The following is a 17,067-nucleotide window of genomic DNA, read 5'->3' as shown; positions in this document are numbered from 1 at the left end:
AAACGTCAGCAGTATCTGTTGCCAGATACTGCTGAAGTTTTCCAGCCCAAACCATGTTCAAAACCCACCAAAATGCACTTGAAACCGCCCAACTGGGCGGGAAACCTCCCAATCTGGCAACACTGCCAGTATTCCGGAGGGGGTCTACTAGTAGCTATGCCGGATCCAAAGACAGTCCTCCTGTCAGAACATGTGTTGTGAAACGATATAAGATAAAGGTACGTAGAGCTATAGATTCTACATGATAATCATAAATGTAATCATAAAGTCGGCGTGATATCAGTCACGTATTTGCTTGTGAAAGCTTGCGGCTTTCATGTAACTGCCGCCTAGCAACGAGAGGCAAAGGGTAAAGAGGGTAGGCTATCATAGATTCTATTCGGAAGAGATCAACACAATTCTAGACTCCCAGAAGAGGAAGAGCTAGCACTAGAGAGTTCACCGGCGTTTTCATGCGCCATTTCCATTGAGTAGAACCAGAGTAGAACCATAGGATGTCTATGAGTAAAACAGCCAGTGAACCGCAGCGTGTTCTTCCGCTGACGTCACAACATGGCCGCGAGCCACGGACCCAGTTTTCGTGTGCTGTGCAATTAAAAGTTGGATATTCGCATAACAACAGCTTCTTTTCACGTAATTATAACAGAAATCTAACATGTTTGCCATGTTGTATAGTTTATTTAAGAAATTGCATAGAGTCATGTTCGTGTCATCAGCCCTTTAAAACATAATCATCCTATTGAGATGGAAATATCAATAGATGGCCTATATAATTTTGTAAATGCATGAAAATTCAGTAGACAAGGACATTTGTTTCTATAGCATTATTATTCAAAAATCAAATATTCAAAATTATAAACAGTAAAAGGTTGAAATTAAATAGCAAAGAGAGATTGCTAATGCAGATTGCTATAACATTTTTTAAAAATAAATTTTTTCACTTACTTCATCATAGACTTGAAGGAAGCAAAAGAGAAATATTATATTCAGTTGTTAATTCTGTGTCTTGGCCTCACAAGCATTCGTCACAGGCCTTACCTTCTACTCAAGTGTGCAAGTAGAAAAATAAAGAAGTAAATCACTCATCTTGGTGACTTGTTATTTATAAAATTATACAGTTCAAACATTATTTTTAAAATAATTGACCCAGCAATTTGTCCTATTTTCTATTAAGTCAACATACACAACATATAAATACACATCGTCCATATCCATGCTCTCACACATCCAGGCTCTAAGCTAAGTCACTAAATATCTTCTGTCTCCAAGTGCAGGAAAAAAAATCACATCTTTTCAGAATATTTTTGTGTTGTTTTTAGGCAGATCTCTTGAAAACGTTGTGTAATACTGTATTTGTATAATCAAAGGGTCTTGTTTACCCATCAGGAAAGCATGATAGCACAGTATACTATCCTTCCTACAAAATCATCCATACATTTCTTTGAGCTGAGGTGATGAGTTTACAATTTAATGACCCTAAAGAAAAAAAAATGTTCATGTAAAAACTGATACTTTAATATAATGCGTACATGTAATTAAAGACACCATTGAGTTATCATGAGACAATCCTTTAGTTGTGTATGGTTGAAAATCACAATTCAAAGGACTTCACTGTTTTTCTCTTATACGATTAATAATTTCACATCTTTGGACAATCATACATGATACATAGCTGTCCAGTGTAAACTAGGCTTGTGAAATATAGCAATTCAACTGTCTCCGTAAGGTTTCTTAAGAATTATAAGATTTTACACTGCACCATTATCCAGTGACGTTTATGCTAATTATATGATGTTACCAGACCTGCTAACCTTTATGTATTTTGAGTAAGACTCCTGCAGTTTAACATCTGAGCGTTAGCATTCCAAATATGGCAAGCGAGCAGTCTTTCTTACCAAAAAACAGGATATAAGCCAACTGACATATAAACCAGGAATGATTGACAGATGTGTAAGTGTTTTGAACTCTCTGATATTAACTGACACCACCTGGAAGCCCCGTCCCTTTCTCCCCCATCTCACATGGTCACAACTGGATTCACAGGGCACCTCACTTTCTGTCAAGGTAAAGAGAGAATCTTTTGAGTTCATTAATGTGATAAAAAGTGCATTCAACTTGGGTAACATTAGATATGTAGGCATTAGATCATATATTTCTAATATCAGTTAAGTTAATTATGTTTATTGGGGATGGATAAAAACAGCTCTTTTTGGCTGAAAGAGAAAAAAGAGCAATGCTGATCTATAGATCTCCTGTGCGAGTGGCTGTGCTGTATAGTAGTTATGACCCATAAGAAGGGGGCCTGTGCATTGCCTTTTAATACTGATTATCACTATTGTAACAATTTTTTTTTTGTTCCCGGACAATGTGTTATTTCCTAATTGCTTATACCACAAAAGTATAGAGGCGGTGTTTACATTAGATCGTATCCGTCTCGTTTTCATCGCGGATGCACTGTCCGTTCACATTAAAACGCCGGGAAACGACTCCACAGGCAGAACAACTTGAATCCGCCAGGGCCCACGTATTCAACCCAGTTCGTATCTGATCCGGTGCTGTGTAAACATTGAGGAACGAGGAAACGCTGTGCTGAGCTCTAGCTGACGTCGTCATTGGACAACGTCACTGTGACATCCACCTTCCTGATTCGCTGGCGTTGGGATCACACACACAGCGGCTCAGTCCCGAATCACTGCTCGTGCGCTTCACTCGCGCGCTCTGTGAGCTGCGCAGGGCCGGAGTGTGCACCCTCCAGAGGGCGCTCACTGTTCAGGGCGGAGTGATTTGGAGCGCAGGAGGAAGCGCTGAGCCGCACTGAGGTTTATTTACTCATTTCAACTTATTTACCTCCTTCAGGCGCTTAAACTCAGTGAGAACATGAACATCACAGCCAGGTGTGTTTATCTGCTGGAGAAGGTGTTCGCTTGCCATCCTTCCACTTGCAAGTGGTGAGTGACTTGCGCATGCCCGATATGCACTGGGATCATGTGACGTGCCGTCTAATTAGTCATGTGATTAGCGTATCCGTGTATTGGCGTTGCTGTGTGCACGCAAATCGTGTATTGGCGTTGCTGTGTGCATGCGAATCGTTTTAAAAACGTTAATCTGATGATCCGCTGATACGGTCTAATGTAAACACCACCAGAGAATAGCTGTTATCCCCCTCAAACTGCTTTTGTGACCATGACATTGGTGTTTTGAAAATCTACCTGTTTTCATTGAGAAAACAGCAGAATTTGTGTCTTTTCATTCACATGACATTTTCTCAATGTAAATAGATACATTTCAAAATACCAACATCCTGGTCACAAAACCAAGGTTTGAGGGGATTAATAGCCATTTTCTATACTTTTGAAGCATAAACAATTATAAAATAACACTTACTATCCAGGAACAATTATTGTATTACATAGTGTTATTCATTATTATTCATAATCATGTGGGCTAAGCACTGCTTGCTCAGGAATCTTCCAGTGTTTCTACCTTGCTTTGTCTTGATCTCCTTTGCCCAGCATCATTCAGACAACATGGAGACAAAAGATGCAGGAAACAGGCCAGTCTTGTTTGGCTGTCCCTCAATGTAGCCATGCTGGAAGGAAAGATTGTTGAAGTTTAGAGACTTCAATAAGACGTTCAGATAAAGAGTGCATAGTTCAATATTTAAAAAAGGAAAGTTAACTACAGAAATGTGGTTTAAGAAAATACACCTCTGGGAAAGAAAGACAAAAAAAAAGATTGCAGGCTGCAAGAAGCATTCAACTCATGTTGTTTTCATGAGATTCTTTGCCACAGAAGTTTACACTCCATCTCCGCATCTTTTGTTCTCTCCGGAGAGCTACGTATACAGTGGAGATCAAAATTTGAGAACAACCTATAGTTTGCTAAATTTTAAAGGTCACTGCTTATTCATATTTGAAGGTATCCTAAGAGGAATAGGAGGGCAGGTTTTTGAGCATATTTCATAATTTAAATATATTCTGGAGCACAATATAATAACCTTAAATGAGAAATTTGAAGAACAAATCTGATCAAAATTAGATAACACTTTCAGATACCTCCCAGTTACTGGTGTTAATCTGGCACCTGGTGACAATTTCTTTAATTATTTGACAAGCCCTATTTATTTGGCAGCCCTCCAGGTTGCTTTGCAAGATGGCAAGCCGCTCTAAGGTGACTGGAGCCCTGTGACAGCAGGTTGTCCAGATGAAGGCCAAAGGAATGACCCTCTCAGCCACTGCAAGAGAAGCTGGGTGTTCCAAGTCTGTGATTTCTAGAATATTGAAGCTTTACAATGACACTAGTTAATTTAAGTCCCCCCAGAAGGCTGGTTGTCCACATAAGACAAATGCACGAGAGGACAGGATCATGCAGAGACTTTCAATGGGGAATTGGTTCAAGACTGCAGCTGGAATTGCTCGCCAGTTCAGTGCTGAACAGAGCAAGGATCCGTCTCGGCATACAGCGTCTCGCCGTTTAAGACAATTCGGACTGAAAGCCCACTCTGCAGTGACCAAACCTCTCAGAAGCAGAAAGAATAAAAAGGCTAGACTAGCCTTTGCTGAGGAGCATGTTGTGTGGACAGAGGAGAACTGGTCCAAAGTTCACTTCAGTGATGAGAGCAAGTTCAATTTATTTGGGCCTGATGGGAAACATTATGTTCAGCATTGAACTGGGGGAAGACTGAACCCAAAGTGTGAAATTAAGTCAGTTAAATTTGGAGGAGGAAGTGTCATGGTTTGGGGGATGTCTTCTGCAGCCGGAGTTGGGCCTCTTGTACAGCTACATGGCAAATGTTTATCAGAACCTCCTTCATCAACTTGCACTGCCTTCACTGCAAGCGTCTCCCAATCAGCTTGCAATTTTCATGCAAGACAATGCCCTATCACACTGCAAAATGGGTAAAGCAGTTCCTTGAAGCGAAGAACACTGAAAAAATGAAATGGCCACCCTAGAGTCCAGATCTAAACCCTATAGAGTATCTCTGGAAAATCCCTGGTGACAAAGTAACGGCTAAGAAACCCACTACAGTTAGCAAACTGTGGAAGAGACTGCAAGAAGAATGGACCAAGATCAAACCAGAGCAGTGTGAGAAACTAGTGATGTCCCGTGGGCACAGATGTGCTAAAATCAGACAAAGCAAGGGCCTCTACACTTCCTATTAAGTTTTGAATCCTGTAGCTCTCAAAAAAAAAGTTTTAATTTTCTCTTCTGCTACAATGGTTACTGTTCTTTGATTTTGATCACTGTGTTTCACACAAAATAAGTTTTTGTTGAAGTACCTTGGTCATTTAAAAAAAAAACATGCTAGTACAAGAGTAGTATAAACACAGCTGATATAACTTCAAATTCTGAACAATGAAGATTAACAATATCTCAGAATAAATCAAGTATTTATAAATTGTTCTCTAATTTTGATCTTCACTGTATGCTACAATCTGTTCCTTTGATTGGTCTTGCAGGGTTTATTGTGTTCAGCAGAGCTGCATCTGCAGGGTATTATTTAAACACACACTGGAGACTCGTGGACACCTGACTAAGTACACAGACAGAATAAAAGAGAGAGAGCGAGCGCGAGAGAGAGAGAGAGCACGCTGGACCAGTCATTTCATCTATTCCTTTGTGAACTAAGACTACATAGGTGCATACAGCATGATACTGTTAGAGCTATGATATTCACAGTGCAATGAGAACCCCACTGCTTTGATGGCATAAAATCAGCTCCTGCTATAATAAGTACTGATGCTGCTTGTGAGTTCCACACAAACACTGGCATGATACACAGCAGTAAAATATAGAAACGTGCCTGCAAAGGAGCTGCTCAGAGTAAGCTTTACTGAGTGCAAGAAAGTAATAATTTCATGTTCTGTACAAGATGACCAAAAAGTCGGCTTGTTTGAATCATTTAGCTTCAGATGCACCACCCACAGCTGATATCTTTTCTACACATAGTTGGCCACAAGCTTCAGAACTTTGAAAGTTGTAATCATATTTGCAACTTTTGTGTATATACTCAATACTGCCAAAAGTAAGCGGACCCCTGACTATTACATTAATGTGTGCTTTTTAAACATCCCATTCCAGATTTAGTCCCCCTTTGCCATTAGAATAACTTGAGTTCTTCCACACCAATCTGTGCAAAGGTGATAGGTCTTCATGGACTTATTAAACATATGTATATTACTGACATAATAATATATAGTAAAGTGTCCAAATGTTACAGCAGCCCTAAATTACACGTCTGGAATTTAATAAATAAATAATGTAGGGTGATGAAGGTTTAGGGTTGCAGAAAATTCATAATGTCCATTTAAGTTAATTTACCAGAACAATTTTGGAAATCCTTGTATTAGACCATTACTATTAGATTAAATGCTATTTGAATCCTTACTTACATTTCATTAATATTTAATCTTATTACTCTTAACTGTAACTGTTTCTTCCTTTAATGCTTTATCTTATTGCAATTAACACCAAAGGGGGCGGGGGGGGGGGATGCAATCAGCTTGGTCTGTCTGAATTTTCTATCCCTCAATTTTTTTTCAGGACTCGAAGGTTTAAAGTGCATGCAAGAATTTTAATAAAATAAATGGGTCATCCAGAAAATCAGCTTAAGCAGCTGTGTAAACTTTGTCTGAATACAGACAACTCCCCCCCCCCCCCATATTCAGATTAGTTGGTAAACAGTCAGCTTCCACTCTAACATTACTACTGCAAACAGCATTCCTTAGCAGGCTATTAAAACCCATTCACGCACCATTTCTATTTTATATGTTATTAGAGAATATTTGAAATAGTTGAAACTTTGGTGAGTAAATGTGGTTAGTTGAATGTCTGCAAAAACAAATGGCCTCTTCTTGTAAAAGCTAGTAGCTGGTTAGTCATGTTTAGCAGAAGTATTTAAGTATGGGGTGTGCCCTGAAAAAAATTAGACTTTTTGTAAGCATTGGATTACACTGCAAAATATGCCAAAAGAGCACTCTTCTGTTTTTCCCCTAATAAAAACAGCAGACAAGCCAGCTGATATGTGAACCTGGAATGCAAGTGAAGCAAAGAACTCTCAGATCTTTACTGACCACCTGGAAGCCTGTCCTCATTTCACGTTAGTAGGGGAGAGCGGGGAGACCTGGGACAAATTTTCAGCTTTTGTAGATTGTGTGAAATTCTCTGCAGGTAGCATCACATTCATATTACATTAGAGAGTATTTACTATACCCACTTACCACAGCATTAGTTTCTCAGCTTGTCACATACACTGACCTTCAGGCTTCACTTTACCTGTCATTATTTTTTGCAGGTAGACATGAGACATTGAGGGGAGATTTAGGACATTATGTTGGGAGACTTGGGACATAGTGCAGAGTCATGGAACAAAAATAAAATACCTAGGCCTACATGTTTAATTTTTATTTATCATCAAAACTTGTAGTGGCGGCACGGTGGTGTAGTGGTTAGCACTGTTGCCTCACAGCAAGAAGGTTCTGGGTTCGAGCCCAGTGGCTGACAGGGACCTATCTGTGTGGAGTTTGCACGGTCTCCCCGTGCCTGTGTGGGTCCAAAGACATGTAGGTTAGGCTAACTGGTGGCTCTAAATTAATTTGTGCGAGCAGCGCTGGTGCAAATTGTTATTCTCACTCAGGATCTTTCTAACTTCTTCTTCGCGATTCTCTCCAACTCAAAGGTGTTGGTCTGGATTGCTATGCATCATGCTCCTACCCGCAGCTTAGAGGCACAACACCTTCCCTCAGGATGTGAGCAGTTCCTAGCAAGGCCGATAACTGTGCACTGCTGGTTATGTCTGGTATGCCTAACTTTTTTTGTATACCCAATACACTCCAAACAGTTCCCAGTGCACCAGTGACAAATGGAAAAACTGTTACAGTCCCCTGATGGAGCTTCCTCACTTGATCTGTTAAGTCCTGATATTTCTGCACCTTCCATTCCTCTGTCGTCTTGGTGTTCTGGTCCCATGGGACAGCTACGTCAATCATTATCCACTCGTGCCGGTCCTTACATATAAGGGTGATGTCTGGTCCGTTGTGTTCTACCTCTTTGTCTGTGTAAATACCGTAAAATACCAAATAATAGCCCGGGCGATTATTTGTCTCAATCACGTAAGAGACCCGGCGCGTATTAGAGACTAGGCGGCTATTTGGAACAGGCGATTAATTCCTTCTTCACAAACACCTTCCCCAAAATCTACCTCAAAACGGGGGAAAAAATCATTCTCAGATAGGCCTACTTTTAACCAGTATAACTTACAGTTTGTTTAGAGTTAGATTACAGATAGCACGGTGCCGACTTCGGGGAATTTTGAAGACGCAGAATGCATCTTCGCATGGCACAGTCGGGGTGGATAAAGGATAAATCACACACCTTTTCCTGTTAATGACTAGTTAAGCGCATGCTTTACAAAATAATCAAGAAACCACACCATTGTCTGTGCGCAGCACTGTGATTTAATTACTCTGCAAAGTTATGGTCACTTGCTGTCACCCTCACCCATGCAGCCTCCACCCTTTGCGCTTCGCGATGTCTGTCAATCTGAAATTGCATGGAGGACGCGACGTTGAAGCAACATAATTAGGGTGCGAAGTGTCAAACCAAAGGGTTTTTTCTTATGCTGAAAAATAAGTGACCTGCAGTGGCTACATACTGTCATCTTGCATCACGTTTCTCTCCAAGACGTCTCCCTATTTGGCCGATATGAGCCTATTCCCCGAGTGAGTTGGTACGGTGGCTCGACCCGGTAGAAAACTTAAAGTTCGGATGAAAGTTAGTTGAATAGGTTACTGACTTGTAGGCCTACATGTTGCCTGCCTGACGCGTGCTTCTGCCCAACTTGCACGACAGATTACTTGTTGAAAAGGCCCCTTGGATTAGATTGGCCGCGAGCAGACTGAAATGCATGTTAGAACGCTCTCACCTTTTTTGTAAAGCGTCTTCCAGATCCGAATGGGTAAGGGCAAGTGAAATGGTATAAGGTCTTTAATAAAACTCAGTGTGTGCTTTGACGCATGCATTCGGCAATTTAGGTCGTTTAACAGAAGCAGCAGTCCAACCTTGGAAACCCGCAGTCCTCAATGTCACCACACACGCTGGCTTTCGTTGGGTATACCCAAAGGGGTGGCTAAGACATCTGTCAAAAGTTACGGAGTTGCATTCCTCAAGAAATATTACGGTAGACCAAGATTATAACATTGAAATGGCATGTTTATTATCACGTAACAAAATGTTGTAAACAGTATTATAGAAATAATTTCATTCATTCATTCATTCATTCATTCATTCATTCATTCATATTGTTTCGGTAGAAAACTATGCAATGCAAAATCGTTTAAACACCAGAAAACCAGAAAAGTGCTGGGCCTCAAGATTCTAGATAGAACGTTCGGACGCTTTTTTTTTTTTTTTTTTTTAGACCCCGGCGAGTATTCGGAACCGGCCTTTATTTGTCACAACACACGCGTACACCCGGCCGTTAAAGGGAACTCGGCGGTTAATTGGAACTCGGCTATTATTTGGTATTTTACGGTAGTCATATCCCACATCAGTTTAACAGATTTGTTCTCTTCGCCTGCAGTTTGTGCTCGTACCATCTCTTGGCAGCTTCGAGGCCATATTTTCTGCTCAACTCCCAGTGAATGCATAATGCAACTTTGTCATGGCGCCTTCCATACTCACGTTGAACGAGTTGTGAGCATCCACTTACAATGTTTTGTATGCTCTCCAATGTTGTCCCACACAGTCTGCACAGTGGTATTTCAGATGTACCATCGATGCTGTGCTTTATGGAGTTTGTGTGCAGGGCCTGCTCTTGGGCTGCACATATCATACCCTCTGTCTCCTTCTTTAAGAACCCATTCCACAGCCACCTCCAAGACTCTTCTCCAGCCAACTCTTCAGTTTGGTGAGCAAACACACTGTGGAGGGGTTTCTCTTTCCATCCATTAACTTTCTCCTGATACATTTGCACCTTGTAGTCCTCTAAACTCTCTGTCTCAATGATCACCTTTAACTTGAGTGCAGCCTATAGCATCCATTCTTTACTCTCCTTTAAATACCTGTACAATGACTTGCTCTCAGCCGTAATAGATTCCTCAATACCAATCAATCCTCTACCACCTTCCCTCCTAAGTAGATACAAACACGCCACATTGCGTCTTGTGTGTAAGCATTGGTTCATCACCATGACCTTCCTTGTCTTACGATCGAGGTTCTGGAGCTCCTCCTTTGTCCACTCAACAATTCCTGCCCTGTAGCGTACTACACCACCTGCCCACACATTAATTCCCTCAATCAGATTTCCACCATTCAGCTTGTTCCTACATAGCATCTTCACATGCCTGATGTACTCGTATCTGATCTTACTCTTCATTTACAAACATGAAGTGTTTGGTTTAGTTACATGATGCCCAGGTGTTTGTATCCGCCTTCTTCCACTTCTCTCAGATGCTTGTCGTGAGGCAGCTCTATTCCAGTGCTGTCCACCTTACTTCCCTTTCTCATCTCTAGTACAGCACACTTGTCGAAGCCAAATGACATTCATATATCTTGGGAGAAGATTCTGACAGTTTGGGCCAAAGAGTCAAGTTACTCTGTGCTGCTGGCGTAGAGCTTGAGGTCGTCCATGAACAGCAGATGACTTATCTGCTTCATGTCCTTCCCCAGCTTGTATCCAGCTCGTGTTTTCTGCAGAATAAGGGTTAGCAGGAGCACGATCATGACAAACAAGAGTGGTGACAATGAGTCCCCCTGGAAAATTCCTCTCCTTATCTTCACCTCACCAAGTTTTGTTCCACTTGAAGTCAAGATCGTTTTTCAGTTAGACATACTATTCCATAACATTCTTGCCACATTTCCAGCAACTCCAACCATGTCCATGCACTTCAGGATCCATGAATGTGGAACCATATCATGTGCCTTTCGGTAGTCAATCCACACTATTGACAAATTTGTCTGTCTTCTCCTGCAGTTCTTCAGAATAGCCTTATCTATTAGGAGTTGGTCTTTGGTACCACGCGATCCTTTCCTGCATCCCTTTTGTTCTTCACGTAGTAGCTTGTTCTTGCTAAGGTGTTCATACATCTTTTCACTTAAAAGATTCTTATTCTTCTTCTTCTTCTTATTATTATTATTATCCTAACGTTCTTTAGGACGCTATTTCTCCCTCAGTTTTCAACCAATCATCACCAAATTTCACATGCAGAATACATCTAGGCTGAATTACGTTGCTATGACTTTTAGTGGTGATCCAGATCACTGATCTAGACTGATCCATGAAAAACTGGATTTTTTTCAATCACTTATAACTCTATTAATTTTCATGATTTTTTCAGGTTTTTTAAAAATTTTGTTCAGGGCAGCAGGTCGCAACTTTTCTTCACTAAGCATCATTCTCTATCTCTTATTGTTTCAGATCTATAGGGTATGGTGACCAGATGTCCCGATTTGTAACAGCTAGTGCAAATTACTGTGAATTAGTCACAGTCTCTATTTAGTTCAATTTTCCCACTTGAAAGATGTACCAACAGACCACCTTCACATCCTGTCAAGTTAACTCAAAATTGTTTTGGGTTCATTAATGTGAAATTGTCAGGAATCTCCACTCTCGCTTTAAGCGCGTTGAACTGTTTACAGCCTGCAGCGCAAGACATGCACTTCTGCAAGACTCTGCCTATTTACATTACCATGTGCTTTTGTTCATGTCTCATCTCTGCCCTTGTCTCGTCACGTGACTGGCCATCATCCCATTGTGTCATTATTTGTTGCACCTGGTTTTTTTTACCCGTGATTGTGTGTGTGTGTGTGTGTGTGTGTGTGTGTGTGTGTGTGTGTGTGTGTACACAGTTGTGGTCAGAAGTTTATATATGACATGAATGTCATCTTGGATATGAATGTCATGGCAATATTTGGGCTTTCAGTAATTTCTTTGAACTGTTCTTTGTCTGTGGCAGAATATACAGCATACATCTTTAATTAAAAAAACACACTAGAATTTGGTGCACAAGTTTTAATTTTCTTTGGGTTTTCTGAAATCAACACAGGGTCAAAATTATACATACAGGGTCAAAAATATACATACAGCACACCTAATATTTGGGTAAAATGTCTCTTCGCGGGGTGGCACGGTGGTGTAGTGGTTAGCGCTGTCGCCTCACACCAAGAAGGTCCGGGTTTGAGCCCCGTGGCCGACGAGGACCTTTCTGTGCAGAGTTTGCATGTTCTCCCCGTGTCCACGTGGGTTTCCTCCGGGTGCTCCGATTTCCCCCACAGTCCAAAGACATGCAGGTTAGGTTAACTGGTGACTCTAAATTGACCGTAGGTGTGCTTGTGAGTGTGAATGGTTGTCTGTGTCTATGTGTCAGCCCTGTGATGACCTGCTGACTTGTCCAGGGTGTACCCCGCCTTTCGCCCGTAGTCAGCTGGGATAGGCTCCAGCTTGCCTGCGACCATGTAGAACAGGATAAAGCGGCTAGAGATAATGAGATGAGATGAGATGTCTTTGTTTACCATGAACAAGCTTCTGGCAGAATTCTGGTTGGATATTTCACAATTCTTAATGGTAGAATTGGTAGAGTTCAATTAAATTTTTTTTCTTGGCATGGACTCGACTTATAAGCACGGTCCATATATTTTCAATAGGGTTGAAGTCAGGACTTGTTTTAAGCTTAATATTAGCCTGCTTTATCCTCCACAACCAGCTCTGATGCATGTTTGGGTTCATTGTCCTGTTGTAACTTTCAAGTCCCAAGTCGTGTTCAAGTTTCTGATAGTTTATGCTGAAGAATTCTGAGGTAGTCCTCCTTCTTCATTATTCCATCCACTTTGTGCAATGAACCAGTTTCACTGGCAGCAAAACACCCCCAGAGCATGATGATCCTACCACCACCAGCTGGTACAGTGTCCCTCTGGACATGGTGGTCATTGTGGCCAAACAATTCAATCTTTGTCTCATCTGACCATACAGCTATCCTCCAGAAGGCTTTTTCTTTGTCCGTGTGGTCAGCTTCAAACTTTAATTAAGCTTGATGGTGTCAATTTTGGAGCAGGGGGTTATTTCTTGGATAGAAGCCTCTTAGTCCATGGTGACCTGAACTGCAGACAGTGATCCATCAGCTTCCAGTTCATGGCAGGGCTGTGCCATGGTGGTTCCCAGGTTGTTCCTGACCATCCAAACCAATTTCCTTTCAGCTGAGGGTGACAGTTTGGGTTTTCTTGAAGCAAATTGGCTTGGCAAAGTGACTACACCCCACAATAACTTGCATACAATTGCTTGAACTGATGTTGGAATTTGTAGTTGTTTAGAAATGGCTCCAAGAGACATTCCGGAGTTGTGTATATCTGCGATCCTCTTTCTCAGATCTGCACTGAGCTCCTTGGACTTTCCCATTTTACTGTGTGTTGGTCAATCCAATGAGTGCTGTAAACAAACCCTTTTTATGAAGGCACAGAGAAGCTACCAGCTGTAGTCAATCATGATCACTAACAGGAAGAGACCTCGGCCTTAGAGATATTTTGGAGGTTTCAGCACCTCTGAATTAATAATCTAAGTGAGCGTATGTAAATTTTTGACCCTGTATGTATAATTTTGACTGTGTATTGATTTCAGAAAACCCAAAGAAAATTAAAACTTGTGCACCAAATTCTATTTTTTTTAATTAAAGATGTATGCTATGCAATCATTCTGCCACAGAAAAAGAACAGCTCAAGGAAATTACTGAAAGCCCACATATTGCCATGACATTTACCGTATATCCAAGATGATGGTCATGCCACTGTATGTAAACGTGTGACCACAACTGTATATACATATATATTTACCAAGCCATTGTATTGAGTGTGTACTCTCCTGGTTTTGAGATTGTTCTGTCTCCTGATTCTGTTGTTTGTTTTGCCTTCTCCATGCAGTTTGTTGTTCGCCTGAATTTTGCCTGTTTCTGACAATGCTTTTGCCTGTTGATTTGGACTTATCTGACTATGTTTCAACGCACAATAAACCCCATTAACTGTGCTTGCATCCACCTCAACCTCCTCAACATGACAGAAATAAAAAGCTTATTAATATGTTTGACTATCTTTAAATATCATTAACATCAGCTAACTATATTTATTAGGAATGCCACTGAAAACCTTTTGTCCAAAAGAGGAAAAGGGAACAACAAAGAATAAAATCCAACCCTTTACAAATAATTGTACTTGTAATTGTAATTAGAATGTGATTACACCGAGACCGGAAGCTTTCTTTTTCTTTTTTTTCTCCTCCTGCGTAAAGACCACAAGGGGAGGCCATCCACATCGGATCTGCTTTAATAGCAACAGATCTTCGATTAAGGCACGTGAATCCTTTCATCATGGCACACCTTCAGCCGGTTCAGTGTGCTGAGTGCAGGATGTTTAGTCATTCTTCCTCTGTCGCTAGCGATAGCTTTATTTGTGATAAGTGCAGATTAGTTAGCTCTCTAACGGAGAAGATTATAGTGTTAGAAGCACGTGTCCAGGCTTTAGAGAAGGCTAGTGAGCGTGAGAACAGTGTAGTTTCTGTAAGGGAATGTCTGGATGCCCTAGGTGGAGTTAGCAATCCCCCATCTCCGGCATTAGAGCCATTACAGCGGGGCAAATGGGTGATGACTCGGCAGCATAAGTGTAGAGTCAAAGCTACCGCTGAGGATCGTCCACAGGGGCACCACTCCTCTCCGCGTCACGTGTCAAACAGGTTTGCTCTCCTTAGTGATGCACCCACTGAGAAACCTGAAAGAGCTCTGGTTATAGGGGACTCTATCATACGGCACATGAAATTAGCTCAGCCTTTAGGGGCACCAGCAGCTTTAGTCAGGTGTATACCAGGAGCCAGGGTGCCGGACATAGCAGGTAATCTTAGGGTCCTAGGCAAGCACAGGTTCACAAAGATAGTTATCCATGCAGGAGCTAATGATATATGCCTTCGTCAGTCTGAGGTTACTACGAGTAGCTTTGTAGAGGTGTTTAAATTAGCGAAGGCGATGTCCGATGCTGTAGTATGCTCTGGCCCCATCCCAGTGTGGCGTGGCAATGTAGCTTACAGCAGGTTATGGTCGCTGAACTGCTGGTTGTCCAGGTGGTGCTCTGAAAAAAGTGTGGGCTTTATAGATAATTGGGCTAATTTTGAGGGCACTGCTGGCCTGTTAGGGCGGGACGGTATCCATCCTACTCAGAAAGGTGCTGCTCTCATTTCCTGCAGCATAGGTCATAGTCTCAGAACAGGCCTAGTTAATTTCTGACAATCCAGAGCCAAGGCCAGGGAGCAGACGAACAGGCTAGACCGACTGTCTGCTAGCTTTAAGAAGAAGAGGAAACCGTTATTTGTCACATGCACACTTCAAGCACAGTGAAATTCATCCTCTGCATTTAACCCATCTGAAGCAGTGAACATACGCACACACACTCAGAGCAGTGGGCAGCCCGGGGAGCAGTCAGGGGTCAGGTACCTTGCTCAAGGGCACCTCAGCCCAAGGCCACCCCACGTCAACCTAACTGCATGTCTTTGGATTGTGGGGGAAACCGGAGCACCCGGAGGAAACCCACGCAGACACGGGGAGAACATGCAAACTCCACACAGAAAGGCCCTCGCCGGCTGCTGGGTTCAAACCCGGAACCTTCTTGCTGTGAGGCGACCGTGCTAACCACTACACCACCGTGCTGCACAGAGTCGTCACTCAGGGTCCACTATATCGAGACTGTGTCTGTTCCCCGAGCTAAACAAAAAGGTAGAAATATTCAGAGAGTTTGTTCCAGTAACCTAATCAATATAAAATTAGATCATACTGACTGTACGATGATACTGACTGTACGGTGATTCTGACAAGCTGCATCACCGTGTGGTACGGCGCCTGCACCGTGTCCTGCTGCAAGTCTTTGCAGCGCATCGTGAGAGCAGCTGAGAGGATCATTGGTGTCTCTCTCCCTTCTCTAATGGATATTTATAACTCCCGCCTCACCAGCAAAGTCATCAGGATTGCAGGTGACCCCACCCACCCATCTCACAGCCTCTTCAGACTGCTGCCATTGGGGAGGAGACTGCAGAGTCTCCAGGCCAAAACCAGCTGGCTCAAGAACAGTTTCTTTCACCAGGCAGTCAGGAGGCTCCACTCCTCCCCCCTCTGCCCCCTGCCACAGATTCTGCTCGCACACACCCCTGCCCCCCCTTCAGCATCTGACATGTCATCCTCACAGTTTCCCCCCAACACACACACGCAAACACACACACACATACATCTCATCATTCATTAACGCACTGAACTCAGGGACCGCACATCTCACTTTACCTCGCTCATTTGCACTATTCTGCACTACCTCACCTTAACAGCTGCGAGTTCGTTTATACTGCTTATTTCATGTTTACCTGCTATACCTCAAGTGCCCTTGACTGTTTGTTTATTTGAACCAGCGTGTGTGTGTGTGTGTGTGTGTGTGTGTGTGTGTGTGTGTGTGTGTGTGTATGTACAACCCCGATTCCAAAAAAGTTGGGACAAAGTACAAATTGTAAATAAAAACGGAATGCAATGATGTGGAAGTTTCAAAATTCCATATTTTATTCAGAATAGAACATAGATGACATATCAAATGTTTAAACCGAGAAAATGTATCATTTAAAGAGAAAAATTAGGTGATTTTAAATTTCATGACAACACCACATCTCAAAAAAGTTGGGACAAGGCCATGTTTACCACTGTGAGACATCCCCTTTTCTCTTTACAACAGTCTGTAAACGTCTGGGGACTGAGGAGACAAGTTGCTCAAGTTTAGGGATAGGAATGTTAACCCATTCTTGTCTAATGTAGGATTCTAGTTGCTCAACTGTCTCGGGTCTTTTTTGTTGTATCTTCCGTTTTATGATGCGCCAAATGTTTTCTATGGGTGAAAGATCTGGACTGCAGGCTGGCCAGTTCAGTACCCAGACCCTTCTTCTACACAGCCATGATGCTGTAATTGATGCAGTATGTGGTTTGGCATTGTCATGTTGGAAAATGCAAGGTCTTCCCTGAAAGAGACGTCGTCTGGATGGGAGCATATGTTGCTCTAGAACCTGGA

At 42.1% G+C, this 17,067-nt stretch overlaps 1 protein-coding gene across 3 annotated transcripts in view; it reads right to left on the bottom strand.

Annotated features, from left to right (window-relative positions):
* Positions 1–797: 797 nt before the first annotated feature.
* Positions 798–17,067, bottom strand: part of unm_sa1614 (un-named sa1614) — a 173,380-nt gene continuing 157,110 nt past the window's right edge. For all 3 annotated transcript variants that reach the window (XM_060910398.1, XM_060910396.1, XM_060910399.1), the window contains 2 exons: positions 3,484–3,589; positions 798–2,056 (listed from right to left, as the gene is read on the bottom strand). In XM_060910398.1, coding sequence (XP_060766381.1) covers positions 3,515–3,589 — 75 coding nt within the window. In that variant the 3' untranslated portion in view covers positions 798–2,056; positions 3,484–3,514. The remainder of the gene's footprint in view (positions 2,057–3,483; positions 3,590–17,067) is intronic.

This window comes from Neoarius graeffei, chromosome 26 (genome assembly GCF_027579695.1).
Source record: "Neoarius graeffei isolate fNeoGra1 chromosome 26, fNeoGra1.pri, whole genome shotgun sequence".
NCBI classification, from domain to species: domain Eukaryota; kingdom Metazoa; phylum Chordata; class Actinopteri; order Siluriformes; family Ariidae; genus Neoarius; species Neoarius graeffei.
The sequence above is the reverse complement of the archived record's forward strand: the minus strand, read 5'-3'. Positions and strand labels throughout refer to the sequence as shown.